This window comes from Emys orbicularis, chromosome 8 (assembly GCF_028017835.1).
Source record: "Emys orbicularis isolate rEmyOrb1 chromosome 8, rEmyOrb1.hap1, whole genome shotgun sequence".
Lineage (NCBI taxonomy): Eukaryota > Metazoa > Chordata > Testudines > Emydidae > Emys > Emys orbicularis.
Window position 1 is genome coordinate 30281463 of NC_088690.1, and position 27736 is coordinate 30309198.

At 41.2% G+C, this 27736-nt stretch overlaps 1 protein-coding gene across 1 annotated transcript in view; it reads right to left on the minus strand.

Moving 5' to 3' along the window:
• Positions 1-3246: 3246 nt before the first annotated feature.
• Positions 3247-27736, minus strand: part of COL24A1 (collagen type XXIV alpha 1 chain) — a 226266-nt gene continuing 201776 nt past the window's right edge. Inside the window, exons 51-58 of the mRNA XM_065409330.1 lie at positions 26531-26584; positions 24270-24305; positions 13059-13094; positions 12935-12961; positions 11574-11639; positions 10584-10752; positions 5109-5218; positions 3247-3486 (exon numbers count right to left, since the gene is read on the minus strand). Coding sequence (XP_065265402.1) covers positions 3247-3486; positions 5109-5218; positions 10584-10752; positions 11574-11639; positions 12935-12961; positions 13059-13094; positions 24270-24305; positions 26531-26584 — 738 coding nt within the window. The remainder of the gene's footprint in view (positions 3487-5108; positions 5219-10583; positions 10753-11573; positions 11640-12934; positions 12962-13058; positions 13095-24269; positions 24306-26530; positions 26585-27736) is intronic.

Consider the following 27736-nt stretch of genomic DNA (forward strand, 5'->3'; position numbering starts at 1 on the left):
TTCTAATACAAATATTTATCAAATAAGAGACTCTGAACAGCCTTTTCATGGTTGCTGAAAATGAACAATACAAGGAAAGGGAATCAAAATAATAAAAGATAAACAGTTATTTTCAAAGCACATTTTATTATAGATGAGTAAGCATGACTTACTATGGATAAAGATGATTTAAATGAATTGCTGTTTGAACACTCTCCCTCCCCCGAAATATGAGGTATAATCTTGCTCTGTATTACTGTACAAACACTGCTTTGACAACAGATATAGGCAAGCAGTTTGCAAAATCTTTTAGAGTAAATGTTTTGTCTTAATGATAAAAGTGTATTTTGTTCAACAACTGAGGGTCAAATACTTTTAGAGTCAATAAAATAAGTGTGAAACAGTGTCTAGTAATATTGCAAACAAATGGAATTTCTAAGTTGCTGAAATAATTATGATTATAACTTAGCAGCCATTCAAAACATATGCTGTATTAAAATTTTCAACAAGTTACAAAATATATACACAATACATCATCTTAGATGCTATTGGGTGTTTAAAATAGTTAACTGCAGTCCAGAAACTAAACCCCAAAACTATTGTATGTAGCTCTTCTACAACAATCTTTACAATGGCTAACAATTAGTTGTCCTGCCTATAAGCACCATATACAATGTGCTGTCTGGTATACCACTTCCACAAGAATAAACAAAAACATTTTAATCAAAAATTTCACATAAATAATGTTTTTACTTGTAATGAAGTATGTGACCAAACAATTTAAGATAAGTACTTTTACAACAGAAACATATCTTGATGTAACCAGCACATACAGTCTGCAAGAGAAAAAGGGAATCAAATAATCTCTACTAAAGCCACAAGCACCTTGTGTTATAAAGAGCACCAGAAATACAAACAGGAAACACGTAAGAGGTAGTGTACCATCTGTTAAGATGTATGTGTCCAAAAGGACTATAATACAACTTAGTGTTTAAGAAAAGACAACTTCTTGTACTGTGGCATAATTCACTCTCATACACAAGCTATTGCACATTTGGGAGCATTAGCCAGTATTGCTCCTTACTACTGTATGTCTCCAGCTTTCCTTAGGATGTCCTGTACAGTGTTGTTAAATAGGTTATTAAGAATACTAGAGGTCCTGAAGAATTTTATGTTTAGATATATAGTTCTCAGTTCCAGGGAAATATACAAGAAAGCACCGACCAATATTTAAAAAAATTAAATACTTTAGCAATGTCATCATAGTCTTTTTTTTTTTTTAAATGCCATTTCTCCTTCTTAGGAGGAAGTCTTTTTCTTCCTGAGATTCTTTAAGATATAACCAACAATTAGCTTTAAAATTCTTCCACAGTTTCATAATGATTTAATCTTTAATTCATTTTTGTTTTAAAAAGATGCTTTTTCTGTGCAACAGTTCCATGGTGTTGTGAGAAACCAGAATCAGGTCAGGAGGCTTAGAGAAAGCACACTGAACCACTTTCTATGTTATGCTGTTGTCCTGGTTTGAGATGAGGAAACGTATGCACTTGAACAACCGGAAGGTCAGTAGTGTCCTGAGTGTGAAAAAGGAACTCTGTCTTATGCCAGCTGCCATCTTGGATCTGCAGTTCACGGAATTAGAGAGAGCATTAAATGCATATCAACTATCAATTTCAAAACACAGAGAGAATCTAGAAATCAAGGAACCAGAGAAGCAAATGAGCAATCTGTTCTCTTGTCAATACATGTAACATTTGTGTGATTTTTTTCAAAGGCCATCTCCCAATCCACTGAAGAAAGAACATCTGTCAAAATTCTAACTTGCTATAAAGCTTGATGAGGACTTGAACTATGAGACTAATACATATCTATATTGCCTAGGCTTCAGCTTGGATTTAATATGCATTCTTAAGAGTTATGGGGAAATCAGTGATGTTTTTTGTCATGAACTTTGGTTATTTTAATTTTTAGAAAATCTCAATAAAAACTGTTACCTTATAAAAAATATAAAATAACAGTATAACACTGTTTGGGGATGTGGGAGTCTTGATGTTTGCAGTCACTCCTTTCTTGCCCAACCAGTCAAAGCAGCAGGTACAGTGGAGACCGCTGAAAAGTGAAATCCCTGCAGGAAGGGATATGTGAGATTCTGCAGGAAATCTGTACAGTACATAGTTTCCTGAAGAGAGAGAGAGATATCTCATAGAATCTCACAGAAAAACTACACTTTTCAATAGCCATCACTGCGTCTCTTACCTTCTTCCAGAACAAAACCCCAAATCTGACATACTTTTATAAATAATAGGGCCTGATTATTCACTGCTTTTCACTTTTTGTAGTAATTTATACCAGTGCAAAGTGCTACAGATCTAAGTGTGTTGAAAATTCTGATTTGGTAACATTTTATACCCACTTAATACAGTTTCCAGTTTGAAAAGCACCTGTCATCATGCCATCTGTCTGCACACAAATCTCCCAGTGAATTCGAAAGAGTTCCACCCCTGGAATGATGACAGAATAAGGCTAAGTCCTTTGTTCTCTTTAGCACTGTATAGAATTGGATATTTTAGGCTCTCTGTAATAAAAATACAAATTATCGCTACAAGAGTCAGTGGTAAAGGCAACATCTTGCCTGTTAAAGGAGTTGATCTAATAATCATTGGAAATTTATTAGATTTTTCAGATTTTTCCAAGTTCAAAAACATTTATTTTACCCAATGAAAGTTTGTCCATCATCAGTTTATTACATAAGTAGACAATTGCCCTGTAACTAGTGAAGTTAATGACATTCAGTCATCAAAAGATGAACTTTTAAAGCCTGTAATGAACTTGCCCTTTTCCTGCAGTTTGGTTTTATTCGGATAACATCATCAGAATATATAGCTCAGCCTAAGCTTTCCACCCATGCCTAGCTGTTCCAGGATTTCCTGAAGAACCTCCATGTAGCTACCCTAAGTTGCCTCTGAAGAGAGGGCCCTGTCACCTCTCAGGTCCTGGTAGAATTAACAAGCAGGGTCCACTGAGTCTGATGCTAAGAGCAAAGACAGATTCCCTGCATAACTGCAATTGCTGTTAGCATCTGGATATACCTTGAATTTAATATCAAATGGTCAACACATGGAGAAACTTGCTAAACAAATGAGAAGTGTGCTTCATGTTCTGAAAATTTAAATGACTGTTATAATGATAGAAGGAAAAATAAATGCTCAACGCTTATATTTATTTTTGTTAATCTAATAATATCTAAACACGAATTGCACTGTAAGTTTAATAACGCCAAAACGTATTTACCATGCATTCATCTGTAAGCACCTTTGGTTCAAGTAGTGTATTTGCTTCAAACATTTGACCATTCCAGCCTTTGAAGTGAACAGATGTTTTCTGAGCATCTGCCTCATTTGTTCGCCACACTGGGGTGTTCAGACAGTGAACTGTGATGGTATGGGTTGCTTCTGAGCTCAGTAAATGAAGAAAGTTCATCTGCACTTTTCCAACTCCAAACTCCAACTAGTTTACAAAAATGCATTGTTAGACATAACGGTTGTATCATGCTCAATGGCCAACAATCAGAAAGATTTTGGCAATATACATTTGGCACTTATAGGTGATATTAACTGTATCAGTTAATTTGGTTGACAAACCAAAATGCATGTGTCTCCTGCTTTCTTCAGAAGACGTGTCAGGTATATATAAAAGTGGAATGCCATAATCATCATAATGAATGCATACAATTGTATACAAGCCTATACAGTATAGACATTTGTATAACTTACATTTTCAAAGCTTGTTATAAAATTAATTAATTCTCAGTACACCCCTGAAATGTAGGTAGGTAGATATCCTTATTTTGCAGATAGGAAACTGATTCAAAGAACAGTTCACTGATTCAAAGAAAGACATGCACAGAAAGAAGTGACAGAGTTTGGATCAGAGTTCAGAAGTTCTTTGCTCCCGGTCTTGTTTTTAGTCCATTATATTGCTCTGCCTCTCAACACCTAGATTTTATTAATAACCTGAGATATTGCAAGACAGAGAGAGAGGCGATATACATTGAGCTATATATGGAAAATATATTTTTTCTTGCATTATTCTTAATACATATTTGCAAGAACAAGTATATATAGAGGGCCAACCCATGCCGCCTAAGTCTGTACACACAGGAGACCCTCTGTGCACAGATCTCACTCCTCCCAATCAGAGAGGTGTGTCAGTTGCCTGTGCTGCACCATCTTCCAGGACTTGTGAAGGATTCTCCCCAGGATTGGAATCGGCCTAGAGGAGAGAGAGCAGGGACTGGGCAGTTAGTAGGTGGTGTATGCTAGGTGAGGACTAAGCCTTGAAAATATAATACATTTCTGTGGAGTCCTCCATAGTGGGGAAATGTCCTTGAAGAGGGATACTGGGGGAAGCAGTGGCTAGGGGTTCTCTTGCTCATGTGGATCCAGTGGAACTGTGCTGATTGGCAGAGAGAATAGGATGTTCTGGAGATACAGTTGGCATAAAGGGCACAGGTGCTCCACAAAGACAGCATCCCAGAGGGATCTATGGAGTATGGGGCAGAACCATGGCTCATTCTATTGGAATGGGAAGCTCCCACCTGAATAACAATGTGGGAGAAATCCAATAAGGGGCTTTTTCCTCCCATGGGCAATCTGGCCCACACCCCCACAGATGTGGTACAGTACAGTTTAGTTAAAGTACATAGGTAAAACTTCACAGAAAATCAGGTCCCCATTCCAAAAGGCTTTCAGTCTAAATGTAAATAGTTGTTAGGATGCATTTAGTGAAACAAAAGGAAAACCAGTTTGTATTGAATACGTTGGTTAAATGTTCAAGAGCAGTGACCCTTATGTCAATTCACATTTTAATGACAATTACAGTGCACAATACAGGGACAGGGCATTTTAAATATTATAGACAGATTAAAGAGAGGCCCATAAAGGTAGTCGCATAGAGACATATATGAAAGAAACAGATAATCAAATGAAACAGAGGAACACAGATCTAATTTATGGTGAAATAAAGCTGGTTAGCACTGAGAAATCTGACATGCCAGCATACATTGGGTAAATCAGTGTTCACTTATTCAGAGTTTAAGCACAGAAATATATCCTAAAAGCAAAGCATACCTTTGTCACAGATACGGGTGATAGACATGTCTGGCCACCAGCAGTAAAGTTGCAGAAAACCTCAATGGCATCAGAAGGACATCCAATATTTGGGTCAATCCAGTATTTTCCTATCAATTTATAATCCCAGATAGAAAGGTGAAAAAAGATATAACTGCTGTTAAACAATTTTCTGAATAAAATTGCCATAATTTTTGGCAAATGTTAGAAGTATTATTACTGCAGCTTAACCTCCTATGGCATCACTAAAGAACATAACAGACTAGCCTCCTTGGAGTTACTCTGGGTTTATGCCCAATGTAGGTGATCTGAATTTGGCACATAAAAATTTGATGGTAAGCCAAAGCCAAGCAAATAAATAAAAAAAAAATCCACAAAGCCTCCACATTACTGTCATGTTATCAATAACTATTCCCTGCTGTTTACCTTTTCTATGGCTTTTGTACCAGTTTGGGATTTTCAACTCTATCCTTTGTTTCCAATACTAAATACTGAGTGTGAGCAGGTGGCATTCCCACTCTGCTCCCAACAAAATCTATGCATGGCTATAGGTAGTCAAACATACTCCTCTTCCTGGGATTTGGCTTTATTCAAATAATATCAAAAACATGAACATCAGCTTAAGTTTTCATCCCGAGCCTAGCTAGTTACTCCATGTCCCTGCCCTCAGTTCCCTCTGACCAGAGGTTCATTGGCAATTCTTACATCTTGGTGGAGTTAATAAGCAGTACCTGCTGCCATCATGAATTGGTACAAGTTATTCCGCAGCTTTATGCAGGGCTCTAACAGGGTGGTCAGCAGAAGAGCCCAGCATTCGTATGCTGGATCATAGCTCCTGCCACCCTGTTACTCTGACAAAGGCATCATCGCTGCACAGCTAATCTATATTTGACGTACAGCACGTCTGATCTGTATTTGTGACCTGGTTTCTGTTTAATCCCCTCTTTCTTGATTGTTTGAGTTTATTTCAATGTGTTTTCTATCTAGAGCAGTGGTTCCCAAACTTGTTCCGCCGCTTGTGCAGGGAAAGCCCCTGACGGGCCGGGCCGGTTTGTTTACCTGCCGCGTCCGCAGGTTCGGCCGATCGCGGCTCCCAGTGGCCGCGGTTCGCTGCTCCAGGCCAATGGGAGCTGCTGGAAGCGGCGCGGGCCGAGGGACATACTGGCCGCCGCTTCCAGCAGCTCCCATTGGCCTGGAGCAGCGAACCGCGGCCACTGGGAGCCGCGATCGGCCGAACCTGCGGACGCGGCAGGTAAACAAACCGGCCCGGCCCGCCAGGGGCTTTCCCTGCACAAGCAGCGGAACAAGTTTGGGAACCACTGATCTAGAGGGATACAACAGGGGTTTTGGATACATGGCAGACATTGTAACTAATCTCAAAGTAAAATACAGTTTGAAAAATGTACTGAAAGGCCTGTGCCAACAGAGAAAAAAAAAATTAAGCTTTGGAATTATAAGAAAGATATGTTAAGTTTTACATCTATCTTAACAGTTACACACTTAGAACTGGTACACTCTTATCCACTCTAGATTCTAGAGCACATTTCCTTGATGGAACTAATGTTCATTCTATAACTAATACTGACTATTCAGCAGCTAGGAGATGTAAATTAGACTCGTAACGCTGAATCCTCTTCTCCACATACAGTAGCTAGAGATTTGTTTCAAAATTAATTCTGAGAGGAAATCCTTTTTCTATAGTTAGTGTAATAGATGCTCATCAATTTCTGTGAACAGGAAATTAGTACAAGTGCCAGATCATAAAATAGCAAATTGTTTGTTTGCACGTAGGGCCTGTAGTGCACAAAATGCTTTTATTTTCTCTATCTTCATTTCACTTTTGCTGCTAAGATCACAGGTGACCCTCTCTTCAATATGTGGGTGTAATGTGCTTAAAGATGTTGGTTAGTGTTTGCTTTCCTACTTGGGATAGAATATTAAGGCCAATTATTCGTTTTTTATCCTGGTGCAACTCCCACTAAAGTCAGTGAGAGAAGAAACAGTGCAAGTGACAAGTCTAAAATAAAGCAAAATTTAGTTCCATGTTTCCTAAGTGGCAATTAAAGATAGGCTAGACTGTGCCCCAGAATCGACAAATGGAGGATCCTTTGTGCAAATCTCCCCATGTCTGCAGGAGAGGGCCTGGGGAATGGGTTGACTTCCAGTGAGGGCTGAGCACATCCTTTCTTTACCAGTGTTTTGGAGATTAAGTAGACAAGATAATATAACCTGGGGCTATATTACCTTTTGTGTGGAGCCCCTTCTGTAATAAGAACCCCGCTTTCAAAGGGCGGTCCTGGGGGCAATTGGACCTCTGGTAGTGCAGTTCCACGGGGAGTGCACTAGCAAGAACTGAGAAGGCGAGACGAGAGGGTTCTAGAGCCTGAGAGAATAGCTCTGGCTTCAACTGGATCCTGGAGGACCCATGGAGTTTGGGTCAGACCCACGGAGGGCATGGTGAGGGGGCAAACCCCGATGATGGAACAGCTTTGTTAAGGAAACCTCATTGAATTTTCCTTCCCCTTAGCCTCTTGCGGCTTTTACTGCATGAGGGATGGTCCTATTCTATGCTTTTACCATGCTACTATGACACAGGCAATGAGATTTTAATCCTCAACTGTTTGGGATTTGGCTACTTAAACTCCCTTAGGCTCCTTGGAAGAGTCTTGTTTTACATGAGTTTTCTAAACATGTTTATGTTTAAATCATTACAGTATGTGAAAGCCAATGCACATATTTATACTGAAAATGAATACAATACTTTTGCTACATACAGCCAAACCCTATCACCACAGGGAAGTACAGCTCCATTGCAGGGTAAGGGGTGGAGGGCTAGGTGCCTGCTGTCTGCACACCCTGCACCTTGATGCACAGGGCAGTGTCAGAAGTGGGGCAGAGGCTGATGATTCACCAGTTGTTTCCCCTTCCCTCATGTGCAAAGGGGTGTAGGAGCTATTATCTGCAGTGGTCTCAGAGTTCTTCCATTGCTGCTCCAGAATTTGCAGAAGGGAGATACCTTCCTTCTTGACCTCTGCAGCTATCCACAGTGCACAGCCTGGTTACTCAGGGCCAGGACTTGGCCCACAGAAAATAAAGAGTCTACATGCAGGAAGAAAATTATTTCATGATTGGCTAATAACAATCAGGTATGAGTCAGTAAGTTGCCTGACAAAGACTGACTCTGGACAATTTTACCCGGTTAGATGCCATATACATACTGTTTAGCTCATCAGAAGGCACAACAGTAATTCCCCATAAAATTTACATAAGGTTGCATTTGAAAATAAGTACTTTGCCCCCATTACCTCTAAATTCATTTCCTTTTTGCATATTTGTTTTTATTTTAACAATTGTTACCTGTAAGAAATTCATGGTGCTAATGGAAAGATTTGAAGATATTTATAACGAACACACTCAGACGGTGAAGTATGTGAAATACTTCTATTGATGTCACATTTCAATGACCATTCAAGATTTATTAATGGTTGCCTCAAATATAATAGTTGTCAATATATCTGATTATACACATTTTTTCCTATAAAAATATAGACCTTTATCCACACAAAGTTCGTTGCAGGATGAGGTATTTGAGAAATTATTTCTATAACAAAGCTAGATTTAAAAGATGTGAAAATGTTACTAAATATTAGAAAAACTAGATTTCAGATTTTCAGCATGTTTTTTATTTACTCTATATCTGAAGTACTTTAGTTTTAAAAATAAAAATATAATTATACATATCTATACAATATGGCCAGCTTTCACCATATTTGAACATAGTACAGGACATTCCAAAGCACTGTCTAGTAGCCTGTTATTTACTCTATTCTTATGCTATGTAATGACTGGGCTCAATCCTTTCCCCTTTGAAGTCACAATTGGCTTCAGTGGAAGCAGGATCAAATCCATACTGTCTGGAAACTGTGATAATTACAGAACTCAGATTCTGACATTGAGTCAGATGATGCCATTGGCTCAGATTCTGCAAATACTTGCATACATGAGTAACTTTATACATGTGAGTACTTCAATGGGACTACTTCATGTGTATAAAGTTATTAAAACATGTAAGAGCTTCCAGGAGTCGGCGCTTCAGTCAGTCATGTCAATATGCCCAGTTTTGTCAAGCTGCAGTCTGAGGGTGTTGGTATGAGCAGTGAACACTAAATATGCTAACATCAGAAGACACACTTTACATATACAATACATTCACATCAACTTAGTGCAAAATACATATAGATTTGTGCCAGTTTGAGCAGTGATGGCCATGAGAATTTCTGTAGAAGTATAAGCAATTTTGAATATGGTGTTAGGAGCCAGTGACCTGGTGTTAGAGCAAATATTTTAAATACCTAAGTACCAATTACCTCCAAAATTTATTTTTGAATAATAAATCTATAACCTACTGTAAACAGGTGCATATGGAGATATTGTGATAGGTGCTGCAGAAATACTATGATAGCTAGATTAAGGCGGGGCTTTTCAAAGGGGCATAAAGGTACCAGATGCTCAACTTTCAATGAGTTTCAATCGGTACTGGGAGCCAAACTCTCTTAGGGTTCTTTGAAATTTCCAATCTAAATGGTGTGTGTAGTAAGGCTTTAAAATTACACCGAGTCACCTCAGTCAAATCACTTTTCATGAGGTTCTTTGATATGAGGGGCACACACGACACATAACATCTCAGGGTATGTCTACACCGGAGCTGGAAGGTGTGATTTGCAGCTGAGCAGACATACCCACACTAGCTCCGATTGAGCTAATGTGCTAAAAATAAAAGTGTAGTTGCCGAGGTATGAGCAGTGGGAGGGGCTACCTGCCCAAGTATGTACTTAGGGTCTCAGATGGGATCATACTCAGGTGGTTAGCACATCCCACCACTTGTGCCACTGCAGCTACACTGCTACTTTTAGAGCACTAGTTCAATTAAAGCTAGTGCAGGTACGTCTACTTGAGCTGTAAATGACACCTTCCAGTTTCAGTGTACGCAAACCCATAATGTCAAACGAAAAAGATAAACTTAGAAGTCTGGGTGTGGGCAGTAAGAAGTCTCTAAGCCTGATTTTCATCAGTGTACATCAATTGACTTCAGCTGAGTTACCCCTGGTTTACACCAGCATGATTAGAGTATCAGATCCTCTGTACTGAAGAAATGCAGGTTTGAGATTGTTTTAAAGATCCTGCTACTCACAAGAAATTCAGCACTGAGTATTGGTAGGTTGGAATAGCCTAGAAGTAGCAGCAATTACTTTTTCACCATCCACAGAGAGCAGAGGCTGCTTTGGGGATAAAATGACAGGCAAGTCCATTATGGATAGGTGTGTGGTACTCAGTAGTAACATGGAATTAAAAAGTTAAAATTAATATAGTTATTAAAATGCCACCCATTACGGTTTTGCTCTAGAAATTAAAAGTTGGAAACAAGATATTCTAAATCCTGATGATATGTATGATTTGATGAAAGTAGACACTTACCATCTGATACTTTACGTTCACAGTTAAGCAAATCCCTGCAGATGCGTGCTGGGTTATCCCGAGTGCCGAGGGGGTTCTTGATACTGTGCAGTAAATTGCTAAGATAGTGTAGCGTTTTGAATATCTCTGCACTGTGATCTAGTAAAGTTACTTCAGTATTCTGGTAGCTCTGCCGTTAGCAACAATGTTATCACAAAAACACCATAGCAGCAGAGCATGCAGTTAAATCAAATGCCCATTGGAGACCACATGCAGAAATGAAAGGTGTTTATGATGCATGCAGCCGGCCACGTATGAGATAATAGAAATGATTTATTCGAATTAAAAATAATTAGTACAATTTATTAAAATTATTGGAGCAAAGGAGTTACAGTCAGGTTAAAAATCATGCAAAAACATTGTTATAATACATGGAAATGGAAATTTGAATGCCCAAAAAAGAAAAAAAAAAGAAAAATTAGTTCATTTTATAAGTGATACCTTACACTGTCAGATTTTGAACAACAGAGTTAATAGTCTTAGGTCCCAATTCTAAAGACACGTACAAATGTGCTTAACTTTACACATGTGAGTAAGTTCATTGCATGTGCGTAGTCCCATTGACTGCAATGACTCTACTCACATGCATGAAGTTAAGCGTGTGTAAGTGATTGATGGATCAGGGCCTTAATGACAGTCTCATTTGTAGGCATGTAGCTGAATGTATACACTTCACATTGGATAATGGATTGATACTTTCCATCCTCTTTAATCATATTTAAACATCAGAAATACTGTGGTTTTTAAAACTTGACTTAAATTGCATCCTATATATCCAATTGTGTTTAATCATATTATACATGGGTTAGTTTTTCCTCACAAAACAGTTTCTAGTTTTTCTCTGTTTTCAATAAAGCCTTTGTGAAGAAGCCATGTTTTGGCCTTAAAAAACCCAACTCTTTATACATTTTCTAATGTATGTGCCAATGTAAATAAAGCAAGATATATTACCTCCATCTGTAGTGCACCATTTGATTCAATCAAGGCTTGAATAGCAGCATTGATGTCCATTTGTTTCTGTGTAAACCAAAACCATTGAAGATCAGCAGTAAGATCAACAGAGAATAAAATTAAGGTTGTAAGTTCTTCAAGTATGGCTGCAGAAATATACTAGTTATATCTGATGAAGAATTTGAAAGTCTTTTGATTAAAACATATTGCACATAAATGTGTATGTATCAAAAAGGACAAAAAAAAAACGCCTTCCCCAAAACCTCTGAGGTCTCCTTATTATTTAGTTGAATGCTCCACAGCCATTAAATTACATACTATGTGAATTCTTTTAAAAAGAAAAAGCAAATGGCAGAATGAAATGGAATACTCTTATTTTAAAGAACTGTAATTTAAAAAAAGAAATTACTTTAGTTTCTTTTATCAGTTATTTTCCTGGAAGAAAAATAAAACAAACAAACAAAACAAAAAATCCCCCCAAAAATCTCAAACCAAAACTATTGGCTCCAAACCTGTCTGCCATCTATCTAATCTAATACATCGACAGTTACAAATACTATTTATATATGGAGAAAAAGGTGATATTTACTCTCCAAACAAGATACACAAAGAACAATTCAGTCTCTAGTCAGGCACATACAACATGGGCCAGATTCCCTGGTCTCTTTCCACTACTCGAGTGGTGAAAAGTGCTATATCTTGCCAGCTGAGAATTCCTTTGATGCGAGGGAGTCCTCGGCTGGCATACAACTAGTTCATCTGCCTCCTATACCTCAGGCCACCCTAGTCCCCACTGTAGGGGAAATGCCAGAGTGGGAGGGGGTGCAGCATCTGTCATGCCATGGCCTGACTCAGGAGGGTGGCCCAGGAAGGGGGCTGCCCAATAGAGCAGAAATAATAGAAAAGGACTAGAACACTAAATCCAACCTCCCAGTAAGTGCTGGATAATAATCCCCTAGAAGAAGATGGATACATTTAATGTAAACTGGAAGAGCATCTGGTGAATGACATACCCAGGAGCATCCTACTTCCCTTCAGAATTTGTATATGCTGAATTCCTGCAAGTAAGCTTTTAAACTGGAGTGAAGTTTACGTAGGCCAAGCATGTGAGCATGGGCATGTGATTTGCCCTTTTAGGACTCTGCAACAAGGTAGCACTACTAGAACAGAAGATGTCAGATAGGAGGTTTAGCATAGCAACTATATCTGAGCTTAGATATTATAGTGATGAGTGCTAAAGAAAAAACATTGGAATTTCACTTAAAATGATGGAGGAAGCAATATCCTATGAAGAGGGTCTCAACATTTTCATTTTCAACAATGAGGGAATGTGTTGTAGTTAGCACAATTATGAAACTTACTCTTGGACCAGGTACCCCAGGTGGACCCTAGAAAACAAGAGAAAGCAGTTATTAGGTATTGCAGACTTCTTTAAATCATACATGCAAGGAGAACCTAGATAAAAATAGCTCTTTATACACTTACTGGTGGACCTGGATGACCCCGTGGTCCCTGAGGGCCCTAGGAGAAAGGAAGATAAAATGCATTAGGGTTAAAAAAAATCCTTCTACTTTTGATTTTTTTTTTTTAAATCAGAAAATGCCATAATGAAGTGTAGTCAGCTGTAATCTGCACAAAGATTTCTTGGTAGAGCTGTAGACCATTTGTTTTCATTTCTGAATGTACTGCATTGTGCATTTTTAAAAAGTGAGTGTTGTTCTTGTGAAAGGTGCTAGGCTAATAGTGCTGGATACCAGAACAACCCTCTGTTTATCCGATTACACTTGATATTAAGAGTACATTTATAAATAGTGTGCAGAAGGTTAATAAATGTTTAATAGATTTTATAAGCATGTCACACATGAGTAGTATGTGTCATGGATAGCTATAAACACATCAGCACAAAGTGTTATAGATGGTTATAAAGAATCTCTTAATTTACTGGACTCTAATAATTGATCAACCATTTATTAAAATATATATTAATAATTTATTAGCCCTTAATAAACTATTTATAAAAGTACACTTAATACAAAGTGTGACATTTGATCCAGGACATGGAACACTTACATCATGGGCCCTTACATTGCAGGCTTCTCTCCTTCTAATCCAAGCAACATGTCACCACCATCCCCGACCCCAGAGGAACTTCATTTAAGGGTGGAATTAAGCAGCAGGAAGGGAGGGGGAACCAATTACAGTCAGCAGGGGCCTTGCAGGGAATAATGTGTACAACACACACAAAAAGTTAACACAAGTAGAAAAGGAAAGAGAAAAGTCTACACCTCAGGTGTAGACTTCACAAAAATCACATCCCTAATCAACAGCGTTATACCAGCAAAAGTTTCTAGTGTAGACCTGGCCAAAACCCACATCCTAGTAGTAAACCATTTCATCTGTTCCTTTCAGTTCTCTAACTAACACACCAACAAGTAGTATGTCATCGAAGAGACTTCAAAAGAAACATCTGCATAAGCATCACCGAACAGAACAACTGTGAGCATGATCCTGCATCTCAAACTGCCAACCAAATCAATCGGAGTTTGGGGTGTTTAGAGCATGCAGGGTTGTGTCCCATGCTAGTCCACACACATTTAAATGAAAGGATGCCAGATAAGATCATATAAAAGAGACTAATTTGGGTAACTGAGACTTTTCAGATCTATCAATCTCTAGAAGCACGTTGGTCACATTCTTTAGCCCATGTGATGTAAAATTCATGGGACAGAACACATGGTAGCTATGTGAGAGCACATTTGATTTTCAATGAGAGCTGTTACGATGACCTTGATTCAGTCTCCATAGCCCAAATCTGTATATTGTGAGTGCTGCTGTTTTATAAACAGCTGTATAGTAATTATGGAGGGGAGTTAAAACTGAGGACATTTCTTTATGTTTAGGTTTAGCCTTTGCTGTTTTTTAATGTGAAGGCATTAAGGGCTGAGTCAGTTCGGATATTTAATTTTGTCAGCTTTTCAACCACCACCTACACTGGGTCCTACTTACCTGGTTTCACCCAGTGTATGCATATTCAAGACTATAAGCCACCACCTCCATCCTGCAGACCAACATCTACTGTAATTTTACAGAGGCACCATTGAGTAGTGGTTAATGTAGGGGAACAGTAATATAACCTAAAACTGCTGATTCCTAACTCTGCCACTAACTCTATATGATTTTGGCAAGTCACGTAATGTCACTCTGCCTCCCTTATTCCATCTACAGCTAATACTACTTACCGACCTTTAAAAGTGCTTTGAGATCTTATACTTAAATAGGCACAAAGTATTATTATTGTTATTATAAAACTGTTGAGAAATGATGTTAGCAAAATCTTCCATATGACTACTTTGGGTCAGATTCTCAGCTGGTGTAAGTCAAGTGAGTGCAATAGTGCTATGCCAGTTTATGCCAGCTGAAAATTTTGCGTTTAATTAACCAGATCAGTAGCAGGTTTGTTGTCAATCTGTCTCAAGGATCCTTCAAATCAATGGGTGTATATTACTGTATTCTTTGATCATGCTTAGCAAAGTGCATCTGATATCCTTATTGGTAGAAAAAGAAAGGGAAAGGGTGAAAAGAAACTAAAAGAATAATTTCCACAGAGTAAGGAGATACTTATGTATCTTGGTTCAGGACTGGGTTACACAATGGCCAAGTTACAGCAAGATGTGAAGGCTTCAATGATCTATATTGCCCCTATGTAAACACTTATTTCTGGTGAATAGATGTCTTTGTTCTGTGTACAGTGATTCAAAACTTTCATTGGATTTCTCTAATAGCTGAAGGATTCTATATTTTTGGTGTATGCACCACAACTGTATGTCTGTAGAACTATTTTAAGACATTTAAGATTTATAGAGAGGGATTTTATTGACAGTTGTATTGTTCTGATGAATTTAAACTGTTCTATAAAGAGGTGATGTGACCCAATCTGCCTTGATCCACTATTTTCTTGCTAATCAAATCCCATGTGAAAAGGTAAATTGGCAGCCAACTACTACCTGGGGCAACCCCCCTTGGGCATATTACATTTCTTAAATGCTTTAAAACTTCAAGGATCTACATCAATTACTTTTACAAGCCTTTTAAACATAACAAAATTGCAAATAGTATGTTGGAAATTCTGTTGAAACATTATAAATGCTCCTTTCTGCCACAGAGCTGCAGTAGAAGGTTAAATTGCACATTTTATGGATTAAGTTAATTGCAGAATATTCCCCTGGAATATACAGGATTAGCTTTATTAATCTACTTAAATGCTAATGTGATCAAAGGATAAATAAAGGAGTGAGAAAAGTATAATTCCAGTTCCTTAATACCAAAAACAAAGAATAAAATGAATTATTTTTAGTGTACCCTTTAATCCTTTCAAGCCCTTAATTTGACTGCTAGCACAAAAGGTCAAAAGCCTGAACTCCATCCTTTTCTCTTTGATACCTAAAAATTCTGATCCTACAAACATTTATGCATGTGCTTAACTTTAAGCATGAGCAGTCAGTGACAATAGCACTACTTACATGTTTACAGTTAAGCATGTACATAAGTGTTTGCAGGATCAGGACCGTAAACACAGTTGGCCTGATTTTTAGAGGTGCTGAGCACTCATAACTCCTATTTGACCTAAAGAGAGTTGTGGGTGCTCAGCCTCTATGAAAATCAGGACATATGGTTTTGATCATCGTCTCACTTTCACCACCTTTATGCCAGTGTAACAATGCTGACTGGAGTGAGTGGAATTCTTCCTGAGTTACACTGGTGTAAGTGAGGAGAATCACCCTTTACATGTTTTTATGTCCCATTTTATTGAAGACAATATAGAATCATAGAATGTCAGGGTTGGAAGGGACCTCAGGAGGTCATCTAGTCCAACCCCCTGCTCAAAGCAGGACCAATCCCCAGACAGATTTTTGCCCCAGGAAGGGCTAATAATGTGATCCTTGGATGCATAAATGGGAATCTCAAGTAGGAGTAGAGAGATTATATATACCCTCTGTGTTTGGCCTGATGAGACTGCTGCTGTGTCCGGTTCTGGTGCCGACAATTCAGGAAAGATGTTCATGCCTTATAGTGATAGACTCAAGGAGTTTAATGTATTTAGCTTAACAAAGAGAAGGTCACAGGGTGACTTGATTACAGTCTATTAGTACCTACATGGAGAAAAATATTTTCTAATGGGCTCTTCAGTTTAGCAAAGGTATATATAACAAGATCCAATGGCTGGTAGTTGAAGCTAGACAAATTCAGACTGGAAATAAATTGTAAATTTTTAACAGTGAGGAAAAAGTAAATAAGGAAGTATTATTTACTCCTTCTCATAACAAGAACTAGGAGTCACCAAATGAAATAGGCAGCAGGTTTAAAACAAACAAAAGGAAGTATTTCTTTACACAATGCACAGTCAGCCTGTGGAACGCTTTGCCAGTGGATGTTGTGAAGGCCAAGACTATAACAGGGTTCAAAAAAGAATTAGATAAATTCATGGAGGATAGGTCCATCAATGGCTATTAGCCAGGATGGGCACAGATGGTGTCCCTAGCTTCTGTTTGCCAGAAGCTGGGAATGGGTGACAGGGGACGGATCACTTAATGATTATCTGTTCTGTTCATTCCCTCTGGGGCACCTGGCATTGGCCACTGTCGGAAGACAGGATATTGAGTTAGATGGACCTTTGGTCTGACCCATATGGCCATTCTTATGTTCTTATGTTAATTAACCATTGGAACAATTTACCAAGGGTTGTGATGGATTCTCTATCACTGACAATTTTAAAATCAAGATTGAATGTTTTTTAAAAAGACAAGTTCTAGTTCAAAAGGAATTATTTTGGGAAAGTTCTATGGTCTGTGTTATCCAGGAGGTCAGACTAGATGATCACAACAGTCCCTTTTCTGGCCTCGGAAACTATGACTCTATGACAGGCATAAATCATCAGCTGAAGAAAATAACGCAGAATATTCAGAATCTTCTCATTCAGCACAGGCAGTGCTGCTGATTGAAATTATGAATATTCTGAAACTCAGTTGTGAATGTTTGCAAGGGGTAAGAATCCCTTCATTTGAAAAGAAAATGTCTGCTGCAAATACAAGAGTAGGGTTCAGTCCAGCAAAGTGTATCTGCAACTTCAAGCCAGGCTCCCTATTTAGATACAAAGATGGACTGCTGTTGAAGGCTAAAAAGCAAAAAATTATGAGCCAAATCCTCAGCTGCTGTAGATGGATATAGTTCTATTGAAGTCGATGGAGCTTCACTGGCTTACATTAGCTGAAGACCTGGCCCAGCATATGAAACCAGTTTCTGAGTTAGCTGGGGAAAGGACAGAAGAGTTAGGGCAGGTCTACACTTACAACGCTGCAGTTGTGCTGCTCCAGTGCTTCAGCGAGGACACTATGGACATGGACAGGAGGACTCCCTAAGAGGCAGTAGCTATATTGATGGGAGAAGACCTCCTGTGGACATAGCACTGTCTACACCAGGAGTTAGGAGAAAATTCCCGAGTGAAGTAGTTATACTGACATAAAATGTCTAGTGTAGACCAAACCTGAAGCTTTGTTGCTTTATCTTCAATATTCCCTTTGGTAGATGTGTTTTCCTGACACTCTCTTCTCACCCCCATTAACCATGGTCAAATCTCATGAATGAAACCTTCAGGGTGAAATTCACTCAATGCAGAGGATTCAGAAGCTCCTTAATGTGGGGCTTCAAACGCATGGGAACCCTTGTGCAGGCCTCTGCCCTGGAGTGAACTTCATCCTGTAAGGACAACGCTATTTATATTAGATCATGAACAATCTGTCTGCAGCCCTAAAAGCAATGTTGGTTGGCATTTTATTGATGTATAGGTAATTCAGAGGCGTAAATTAGAGAAAGTATTATACTGTAGAAAAGTACCATGCTGAGTTGCACAAGGATGGTAACAACTTCAGTGACCTATGCTTAGACCAGGGGTGGGAAAACTACAGCCCAGGGGCCACATCCGGCTCTCCAGACATTTTAATCCGGCCCTCGAGCTCCAGCCAGGAAGCATGCGGCACCTGGAAGCAGTGGCATATCCCTCTCCGGCTCCTACGTGTAGGGGGCAGCCAGGGGGCTCCGCGCACTGCCCCAGCCCAAAGTGCTGCCCCCACAGCTCCCATTAGCCAGGAACAGCACACAGAGCCATCTGGCCATGCCTCAGCGTAGGAGCCAGAATGGGGACATGGCGCAGCTTCTGGGAGCTGCTTGAGGTAAGCGCTGCCCGAAGCTTGCACCCCTGAGCCCTTCCTGCACCCCAACCCCCTGCCCCAGCCCTGATCCCCCTCCCACCCTCCAAACCCCTCAGTCCAAGCCTGGAGCACTCTCCTGCATCCACAATCCCTCATCCCCAGCCCCACCCCAGAGCCCGCACCCCCAGCCAGAGCCCTCACCTCCCCACCCCAGTCCAGAGCCACCTCCCGTACCCTGAACTCATTTCTGGATCCATCCCAGAGCCCACACCCCCAGCCGGAACCCTCACCCCCTCCCGCACCCAGACCCCCAATTTCGTGAGCATTCATGGCCCACCATACAATTTCCATACCCAGATGTGGCCCTTGGGCCAAAAAGTTTGCCCACCCCCTGCTTAGACTATAGACTGGCTGCAGAAAGTAGAATACATGGTTATTTTAATTGGAAGGAGCCACTGATATAACTCAATGACTTATGACTGTTGAAAAATGTGTGTCTGCTTCTTACTTTTAGGCTGGGATTTTCAAGAGTTCTTAGCACTGGCTTAGCTTCAGTAGCAGCAGAATTAGGCCAACACTGAGCACTTTGGAAAATCCCACCCTAAAGAAATATGGGCCCAGATCCAGACTGCACTGCTGTGTAACAGGGAGCAGGTGAAGGGTGGAGGAAAATTATCAAACTTGGGAATAGGGGATGTGACTTGAAGGAAGCAGTCATGGCCAGGGTTCCACTGTGTTTTTGCAATTTCCAGTTAGTACATTGGGCTCTTAGAGGCCATAGTGAGACAGTATAGTTTAGAGCAGTGGTTCTCAAACTTGGGCCGCAGCATGTCCCTTGGCCCGCGCCGCTTCCTGCAGCCCCCATTGGTCTGGAGCAGCGAACCGCGGCCACTGGGAGCCGTGATCGGCCGAACCTGCGGACGCGGCAGGTAAACAAACTGGCCCGGCCCACCAGGGGCTTTCCCTGAACAAGCGGCGGCCCAAGTTTGAGAACCACTGGTTTAGAGCAGCCTCAAGCTGCTCTAACATATGTTAGCAAGAGGACCATGTAGATAGAACTGGCTCCAGCTTTGGGAAGGTGCAAATGTCTCCTTTTCAGGTGAACTCTACCCCAGTTGTGCTCGTTGCTTAGTAGGTGTGGCTGATGATTGTGCTCACAAAGTTGTAGAAGGTATTAGCTCCAGTAGTGAATATTAGAGAGCAATTCCATAAAAGGTGGTATAATCTGCTAATTTATTGTTACTGTGAATAACTAACAATGCCAAAGAGGTGAGACACCTTTGTTCACACTGCCTCTTACACAAGAAACCCCCTCCTCATGTCTGCCAATACCCTCTCCTCATTTAAATCCCTACTGAAAATTCAATTCTTCTGCAATGCCTGCAACAAGGGAGCCATTAACACCACCTGAAATATTTTTTTATAAAAGGAAAACAAAACAAAATTTATAGAACCACCAAGAACTGCATATATACAGACTGAAGATCCAAGTGACCGTAATGCTATAGCCATCACCCTCCATCTCCCCATTCCCCCCCCCATTCCCCCCCTGCTGTTTCTTACCATCACTCATTATATCACATCTAACATTTACACTGGCAGCTCCTTGAGGTGCAGACAGTCTTTTATTAAGAGCTATACTTTTTGGGTGCTATAAAATATTGAGAGCCATCTATTTTATAGTTGAAACTAGGAAAAGCACAGGATGCTACTGTGAGTTTGTAATGCTTTGCATTTATTTAAACCTTGGAGAACTTGAAAAAAAAATCCACTGTCAACCACGTAAGTTATGAGGGAGGGCAGGGGTGATATTATATGAAGTTCCATACAGATTACTTCTGTCTGTTAAAAAAATAATGGGCCTGATTCTCCTCTGCTTTTCATCTTGTGGAGCCATTTATATCTGTGCAAAGTGAATGCACAGTAGGTATAGAAACACTTTCATCAGCATGAGTGAAAAATTAAGATCTGGTAGCATTCTAAATCAGTGAGCCATTAGAAAAACAGGCCCATTTATTTTCCTCAAAGAATGTCTCTGTGAGTTCCAGCCAATGTTGGATCAAGAGGAACAGAAATTACTTCTGTCATTATTTTGGAATTCCAAGTATCTACTAAGGGGTATCTAGATCTGGGAGAAATCAAACCCACAATTTCTGGAATTAATGACCACTTGTTCATGTCCCTCAGGTTAATCTCACACTTGCCTTTAAACTAATACAATTGCACATGCTTTAGAATTATACCTCCCTCTTCTGAAAAGAGAGTCTCATGAGATGAGTACATTAAAGAAGGAATTGAGTGTTAAATGCCAGTACAGATAAAGAAACCAGTGTTTCTTGATGAATAAGCATTTGCATTGTTTTCAAAATGCAAGGGCACTTTTAGCTCCACACTGCCCAGACAGAGGGCATCTGGGTGGGGGCAGATCCTAAACCAGAGGAATGGAGGTCAGACTAGATGACCATATTGGTCCCTTCTGACCTTAAAGTCTAAAGTCTATGAAATGAGAATTAAATATCTAGGGAATAGTCTTAAATGAGCAGGGCCGCCCAGAGGATTCAGGGGGCTGGGGCAAAGCGGGGGGAGCTGCGGTGCTTGTACTCACCCGACGGCAGTCCAGGTCTTCGGCGGCATTTCGGCAGCGGGGGGCCCTTCAGTCGCTCCACATCTTCGGCAGCACTGAAGGACCCACCGCCGAAATGCCGCCGAAGACCCGGAGCGACTGAAGGGCCCCCCGCCGCCGAAGACCTGGACCGCCGCTGGGCCAGGGCTCGGGGGGCCCCTGTGGGGCCCAGGGCCTGGGGCAAATTGCCCCACTTGCCCCCCCGCCCCCGGGCAGCCCTGTAAATGAGCACTGTGGTATTTGTTCTGTCCCTCAGATAGGAATTGCCTCAAGAGCATTAAAATAAAAAAGGACCATTTCAGAAAATGAACAGCAATACATTCTGAGCTAGCTAAGCACAAAGCCCACATTCCTTCAGCAATGTTCCAAAATGCTTTAAAATATCTATTACTGTAGTTTTAGGTCCGAATTGGGGTCCCATTGTGCTAGGTCACTGCAAACACACAAGTAGACACCAAAAGAACTTATGATCTAATTTAAGACAAGACTAAACAAGCAAGTGTGACGAACAATAGGAGGTAAGAGGAGAGGGAAGACGAGAGTAAAAGGAATAAGATTACATAGGTTAGTTATTGGAAAACATTGGCATTCCAAATCATTATAACAATTTATATATATTATACTATAAACACACACACACACACACCTGTTGCAACAATGGACAACGGCCCTCTACATGGTTATTATTAGTAGGCAATTTCTTGTATGTTCAATGCAATGCAGTGCATCTTAGTTAGATATTTTGGACATTTATAACATTAAGAGCTAAAATAAAATAATAATAATAAGATGATGATGATGATGAAGAAAAAGGAGGAGATGAATAAGAGGAAAGTGACTTAATCATGTATATACCACTTCAATAGTGCCTGCTGCTACTATAGCAGTCCATATATGTTCAGTTGCTGGCCGTCATGCTCTCAACCTCTGCTTTTGCATATACTCACACAGCCTGTGAATTCCTGTATCTCTATGTAAGATTACATAGAGGAATATGATTCACAAATAGTGTTGTGGTACAGGGATTAGAGAGTATCAGCTACTAGAACAGGGGTGGGCAAACTTTTTGGCCTGAGGGCCACATCTGGGTATGGAAATTGTATGGCAGGCCATGAATGTTCACGAAATTGGGGGTTGGGGTACGGGGGTACGGGGGTGAGGGCTCCGGCTGGGGGTGTGGCCAGAAATGAGGAGTTCAGGTGCAGGAGGGGCTCCGGGCTGGGGCAGGGGGTTAGGGTGCAGGAGGGGTTGAGGGCTCCGGCTGGAGGTGCAGAGTCTGCGGGGGGGGGGGGGGCAGAGGTGAGGGGTTTGGGGTGCAGGAGGGGGCTCTGGGCAAAGCAGAGGGGTTCAGAGTATGGGAGGGGGCTCTGGGCTTAGGCAGGGGGTTGAGGTGTGGCAGGAGGTATGGGCTCTGGACCGGAGGTGCGGGTTCCAGGGAGGGGCCAGAAATGAGGGGTTCAGGGTGGGTGCAGGACGGGGCTCCGGCCTGAGGCTGGGGGTTGGGTTCAGGGGAGGGGGTTCCAGGCTGGGGCTGAGGGGTTCCGAGTGCGGGAGGGGGCTCGGGCAGGGGGTTGGGTTCAGGGGGGTGAGGGTTCGGCTGGGGATATTGGCTCTGGGCTGGGGATGAGAGGTTTGGGGTGCAGGAGGGTGCTCCGGGCTAGAACTGAGGGGTTTGGAGAGCGGGAGGGAGATCAGGGCTGGGGCAGAGGGTTGGGGTGTGGGAGGAGGTCAGAGGTGCAGGCTCCAGGCGGCGCTTACCTCAAGCAGCTCCCAGAAGCAGCGGCATGCCCCCCCCCCCCAGCTCCTACATGGAGGTGTGGCCAGGCGGCTCTGCGCACTGCCCTGTCCACACACACTGCCCCTGCAGCTCCCATTGGCCGCAGTTCCTGGCCAATGGGAGCTGCAGAGCTGGCAGTTGGGGCAGGGGCAGCATGCGGAACCCCCTGGCTGCCCTTACGCGTAAAAGCCGGAGGGGGCACATGCTGGCGGCTTCCCGGGAGCTGCGCGGAGCCATGGCACGTGTGGAGCGGTGCAAGCCCCTGACCCCGCTCCCCAGCTGGAGTGCAGGAGCAGGGCAAGCCCCCCAACCCCGCTCCCCAGTGCGAGCTCGAGGGCCGGACGAGGCCCACGGGCCGTCGTTTTCCCACCCCTGTACTAGAGTGACAAGAGGTCTTGTAGGTTCAATTCCTAACTGGGATACATTTTAAATATACAATTATTTTATGACCAGAGTCAACAAGGTCTGTGTCCATGGGCAGCATACTTATGCAAGTGGGAGGGGAGTACATGAGTCAGCTGTTATACTAATGGAAAGGCATCACAGCCAGCCACTGAGCAGTTGGGAGTAGAGCTGGTCACGAATTTGCTGATAAAACATTTTTCCATCAAAAAATGCTGATTCATTGAAACTGAAACTTTTTTGGGGGAAGTGTCAGTGAATTTCCCAATTCAAACCATTGAAAAAATGGTTTGAAATCATCAGAACATCCTGTTTCAACATTTTTGAAATGAAAAGTTCAGATTTTTTGTTTTGAAATTTACGTTAATTTATAATAAGAAAAATGTTTTAAAAGGTAAAAATCAGAACAAAGTGTTTCAAAATTATTGAAATGAAACGTTTCAATTGGCCTGAGCCGAATGTAGTTTTGGATTATTGGTTCACAAAAAATTTAGAGATTTTGACGTTTCATCCCAATTCAGGATGTGAAAATGTTTTAAAATCTCAAAATTTCCCCCAATACAGGAATACAGTTTCCTGCCCAACTCTAGTTGGGAGTACTGTGGGAACAGCAGGGAGTGCTGCTGTCACAGTACTCTCATGGCAAGACACAGCCAAAAAATAAATATACAAACGATGTTTAGACTTACAATTTCACCCCTGGAGCCTTTTTCACCCCTGGATCCCTGAAAGAAATAGAGACTGTTAATCCAGTGCACTTTGTAATATTTTAGGACCTCAACCTGCAAAAACATATACACGTGAGTTACTTACTCACATCAGCAGTCCTTTTAATATTAATTGCCTCATGTGTACAAATGTTGCAGGACTGGGGCCATAGTTTGCACTATAGATACCTAGATTATAGACTAGACAAGGAGTTACATGAACATGACCTGCGATTTCTATATTTTGGTTTTTATCCTTTCAGTTTGTAATTCCATTTTTTGCTCTTTCTGAAAATGGTTAATATTATTTTTCTTTTAGTCAGTTTTGCCCTGTTTAGCTGTTTGTTTAGCTAAATCTTGCAGCATGCTTAAACCATCATCATGGGGGTTCCGTGCTTAAGCCATCATAATGCTGTGAATTAAACTATATACTATCTGCAAGTGAGAAAATCCATTTCATTCCACACCACATTCTATGGGTATTTCCACATCTGCTTTTACTGCTGTCATCAAGCATTATTAATTCTCAACTACAGGCAGATTAGCCATCTCTTCTTTGCCTATATTATGTTCTTGGCCAGTTTTGCATTGTTAATCTAAATGTTAATCTAGCAATTAATCTGATGTGCATAGAATTTTGGATCTTGATGTTTGAAAATGAGTCAGAGCTAAACCTTTTTATTTATTACAACGACAGGTTGTCTGGCTTTGTATGAAGCACATTAACAATCTTCATACAAATACACAATTGTGGAGAAAAATTTTAGAGTAAGAGTTGTCATCTTTCCTTTTGTTGGGGAAAAAAAAATGAATGCAAATACAGGGAAACCCCGCTATAACGTGCCCTGCAATAACGTGAATTTGGATATAACGCGATCATAAGGTGGCTCCGGCCGCCCCAAGCAAAAAAAAAAAAAAAAAAAGCGGCCGGAGCACCGCGGAAGCGCATAAAAGAAAAGAAAAAAACGGCCAGAGCGCCGCCGAAGCGCAAAAAAAGAAAAAAAAGAGGCTGCAGTGCCGCCGAAGAAAAAATAAACAAAAAATGGAATGTGCCTTCCCCACTGCCTCTTCCCTCCTACCCCCGCTTCTCCTTTTGGCGAGAAGAGCCATTCTCCTCCCCAGCTGCTCCTTGCTCTTCCTCTGCCCCTTGCACGTCTCCCCTGCTCTCCCCAAGTGCTTCCCTCTCTCGCTGCATGGCTGAGAGCCCCCGCTGCTGGAGCTGCACCCTTTCAGTTACTGTTATGGGCAGTTCGCAAACGCAAGTCGTTTTCTGCCCAAGAGAAATTGACCAGCTTGAAACTGACCGGCTTGAAATGGTAAACCTCGCTATACCACGACCCCGCATTTATCGCGATCGAATTTTTTGGACCCCAATCATCGCGTTATAGCGGGGTTTCACTGTATTGTACTTTGCTGGTGTGGCCTTTTTCCCAACAAGGGGCAAGAATGCTCTAATCCTATTTCCCTTCTCTTTCTTCACTCCAGTTACGTACATGTTACAAATACTAAATATTAACTACTGTATATTAACATTATTTTGCTGCTGTGTATTCCAACTTCATAGAGATATCAGGTGAGATCCTCACTCCTGCCCCTTTGTGTCACGAGAGGGTGTAAAGGGGCCCTAAAAGCCTCATATCTGGCCAGGAGAGGATTCTCCATCACAGAAACTACTGAGAGAGCCATAAGGCTGCCTCCCAAGGACCCCTTTGCGAGCCCTGGCATAGAGTGTGTGCTGGAGATGGCGCTAGGGGCAGGAAGAATTGGATGGGGGTAGGGCCACAGCAGCGCAGAGATTCTAGGCAGCGCTGTGGGCCAGAGGACGACCAAAGCAGGCTGCCTTAATTTACACAGGCCTCCAGGCTGTCTGTATTATGATAGGTCCTCTCCAGGATTGGGAGAATACAAAGATGGTTTGAAGCCACTATGACATCTCCTCCCTGTGGGTTGCAGAATCTGTGCTGAGCCAATTAGAGGAGCAGCATGGACTCTCACCCTATGTGTACTGCATTGTCAAGAAGAGAACTGGTTCACTCCAATGACACTTGCCATCTTTTAGTTTGCTCTACTTATATTAGAGTCACATACGAAGCTTGTGGATATAGTGTAATATGAAAATAGTCTTGCTAGCTGCTGTTTAAATTGTAAAAATCTTCTATTAAGACATAATTAAACACATGGATGAAAGAACATCCTAACAAATAATGTGAAATGTAAAGGTAAACCTAAGGACTTAAACTTACAGGTTTGCCTGTTGGGCCTATTATCCCTTCTTGACCAATGGGGCCAGTGTATCCCTGTAAACAAACAAAGGAATTTACTAGCTAATCATGATTTCAACATGAAGAAAATCCCAGGAAAAACACATTCTCTGTTTTAAGATTGCTCAGTCTTCAAATAACTGTATTTATATTTAAATAACACCATACTATGCCTCCATGCATAATTATAGGCCTAAAACTTTCAACAGCACAGTAATGAAGCAACACAGGATGCCATATATATTCAAAGTGCCATGTCAATGCTGGCTTTCTGAAGACTATCAACAGGCAATGAACTAGATAATTATTTTATAATAATTAATGGAGATATCCCATCTCCTAGAACTGGAAGGGACCTTGAAAGGTCATCGAGTCCAGCCCCCTGCCTTCACTAGCAGGACCAAGTACTGATTTTGCCCCAGATCCCCAAGTGGCCCCCTCAAAGATTGAACTCACAACCCTGGGTTTAGCAGGCCAATGCTCAAACCACTGAGCTATACCTCCCCCCCTGATTTTAATAATCAGTAATTATTTGTGTGTGTTTGGAGAGTCTATATATAGCTATGAAAGTCAGAGCACTAAAAGCAATGGTAAATGAAGTCTTTTGTTTACCCAAAAGCCAAATATTCCTTGTTTTGAGCTACCGTCAGCCACATCCTGAGGTATATTGCTACCCACAAGTAATCATATAAGACAACTAATAAACACTGCTAACAGAGGTATTTTCCTGTTTCATTCTGGTAAATGATAAAGCTCCTTTTGGGCAAATAGCTCAGAACCATTGTCTGTCCTGTACACCGATGATCAGGAAGAGAAAACAGCTATAAAAATAAGTCTCTCAAGCTGGTTATCTCAGACGCCAACTAATCAAACTCTCCCAGAAGTGATGTCAGGGCACATATCACAAGAGCTAAGACCCTGTCATTGGCAGTGAAGAATAGAGCATTTTACAATGTGATGTGCAGAGCTGCAACCCGGCCACCACCCCAGATTGCTCAAGATGGAAGAATATTCCCTCCCTCAAATACCGCTATTGATAAATTCCAGCAGTGCCTCCAGATTTCTGGATGAGTAACAGGAGAGAAAATTACAATGTGAAAAGCTGTCACAGGTCAGACACAAATCAGCTACTTCAGTTTAGTTACTCTTCAGTTAAAAGGAATAATTCCTAAATGTGACATTTAAATT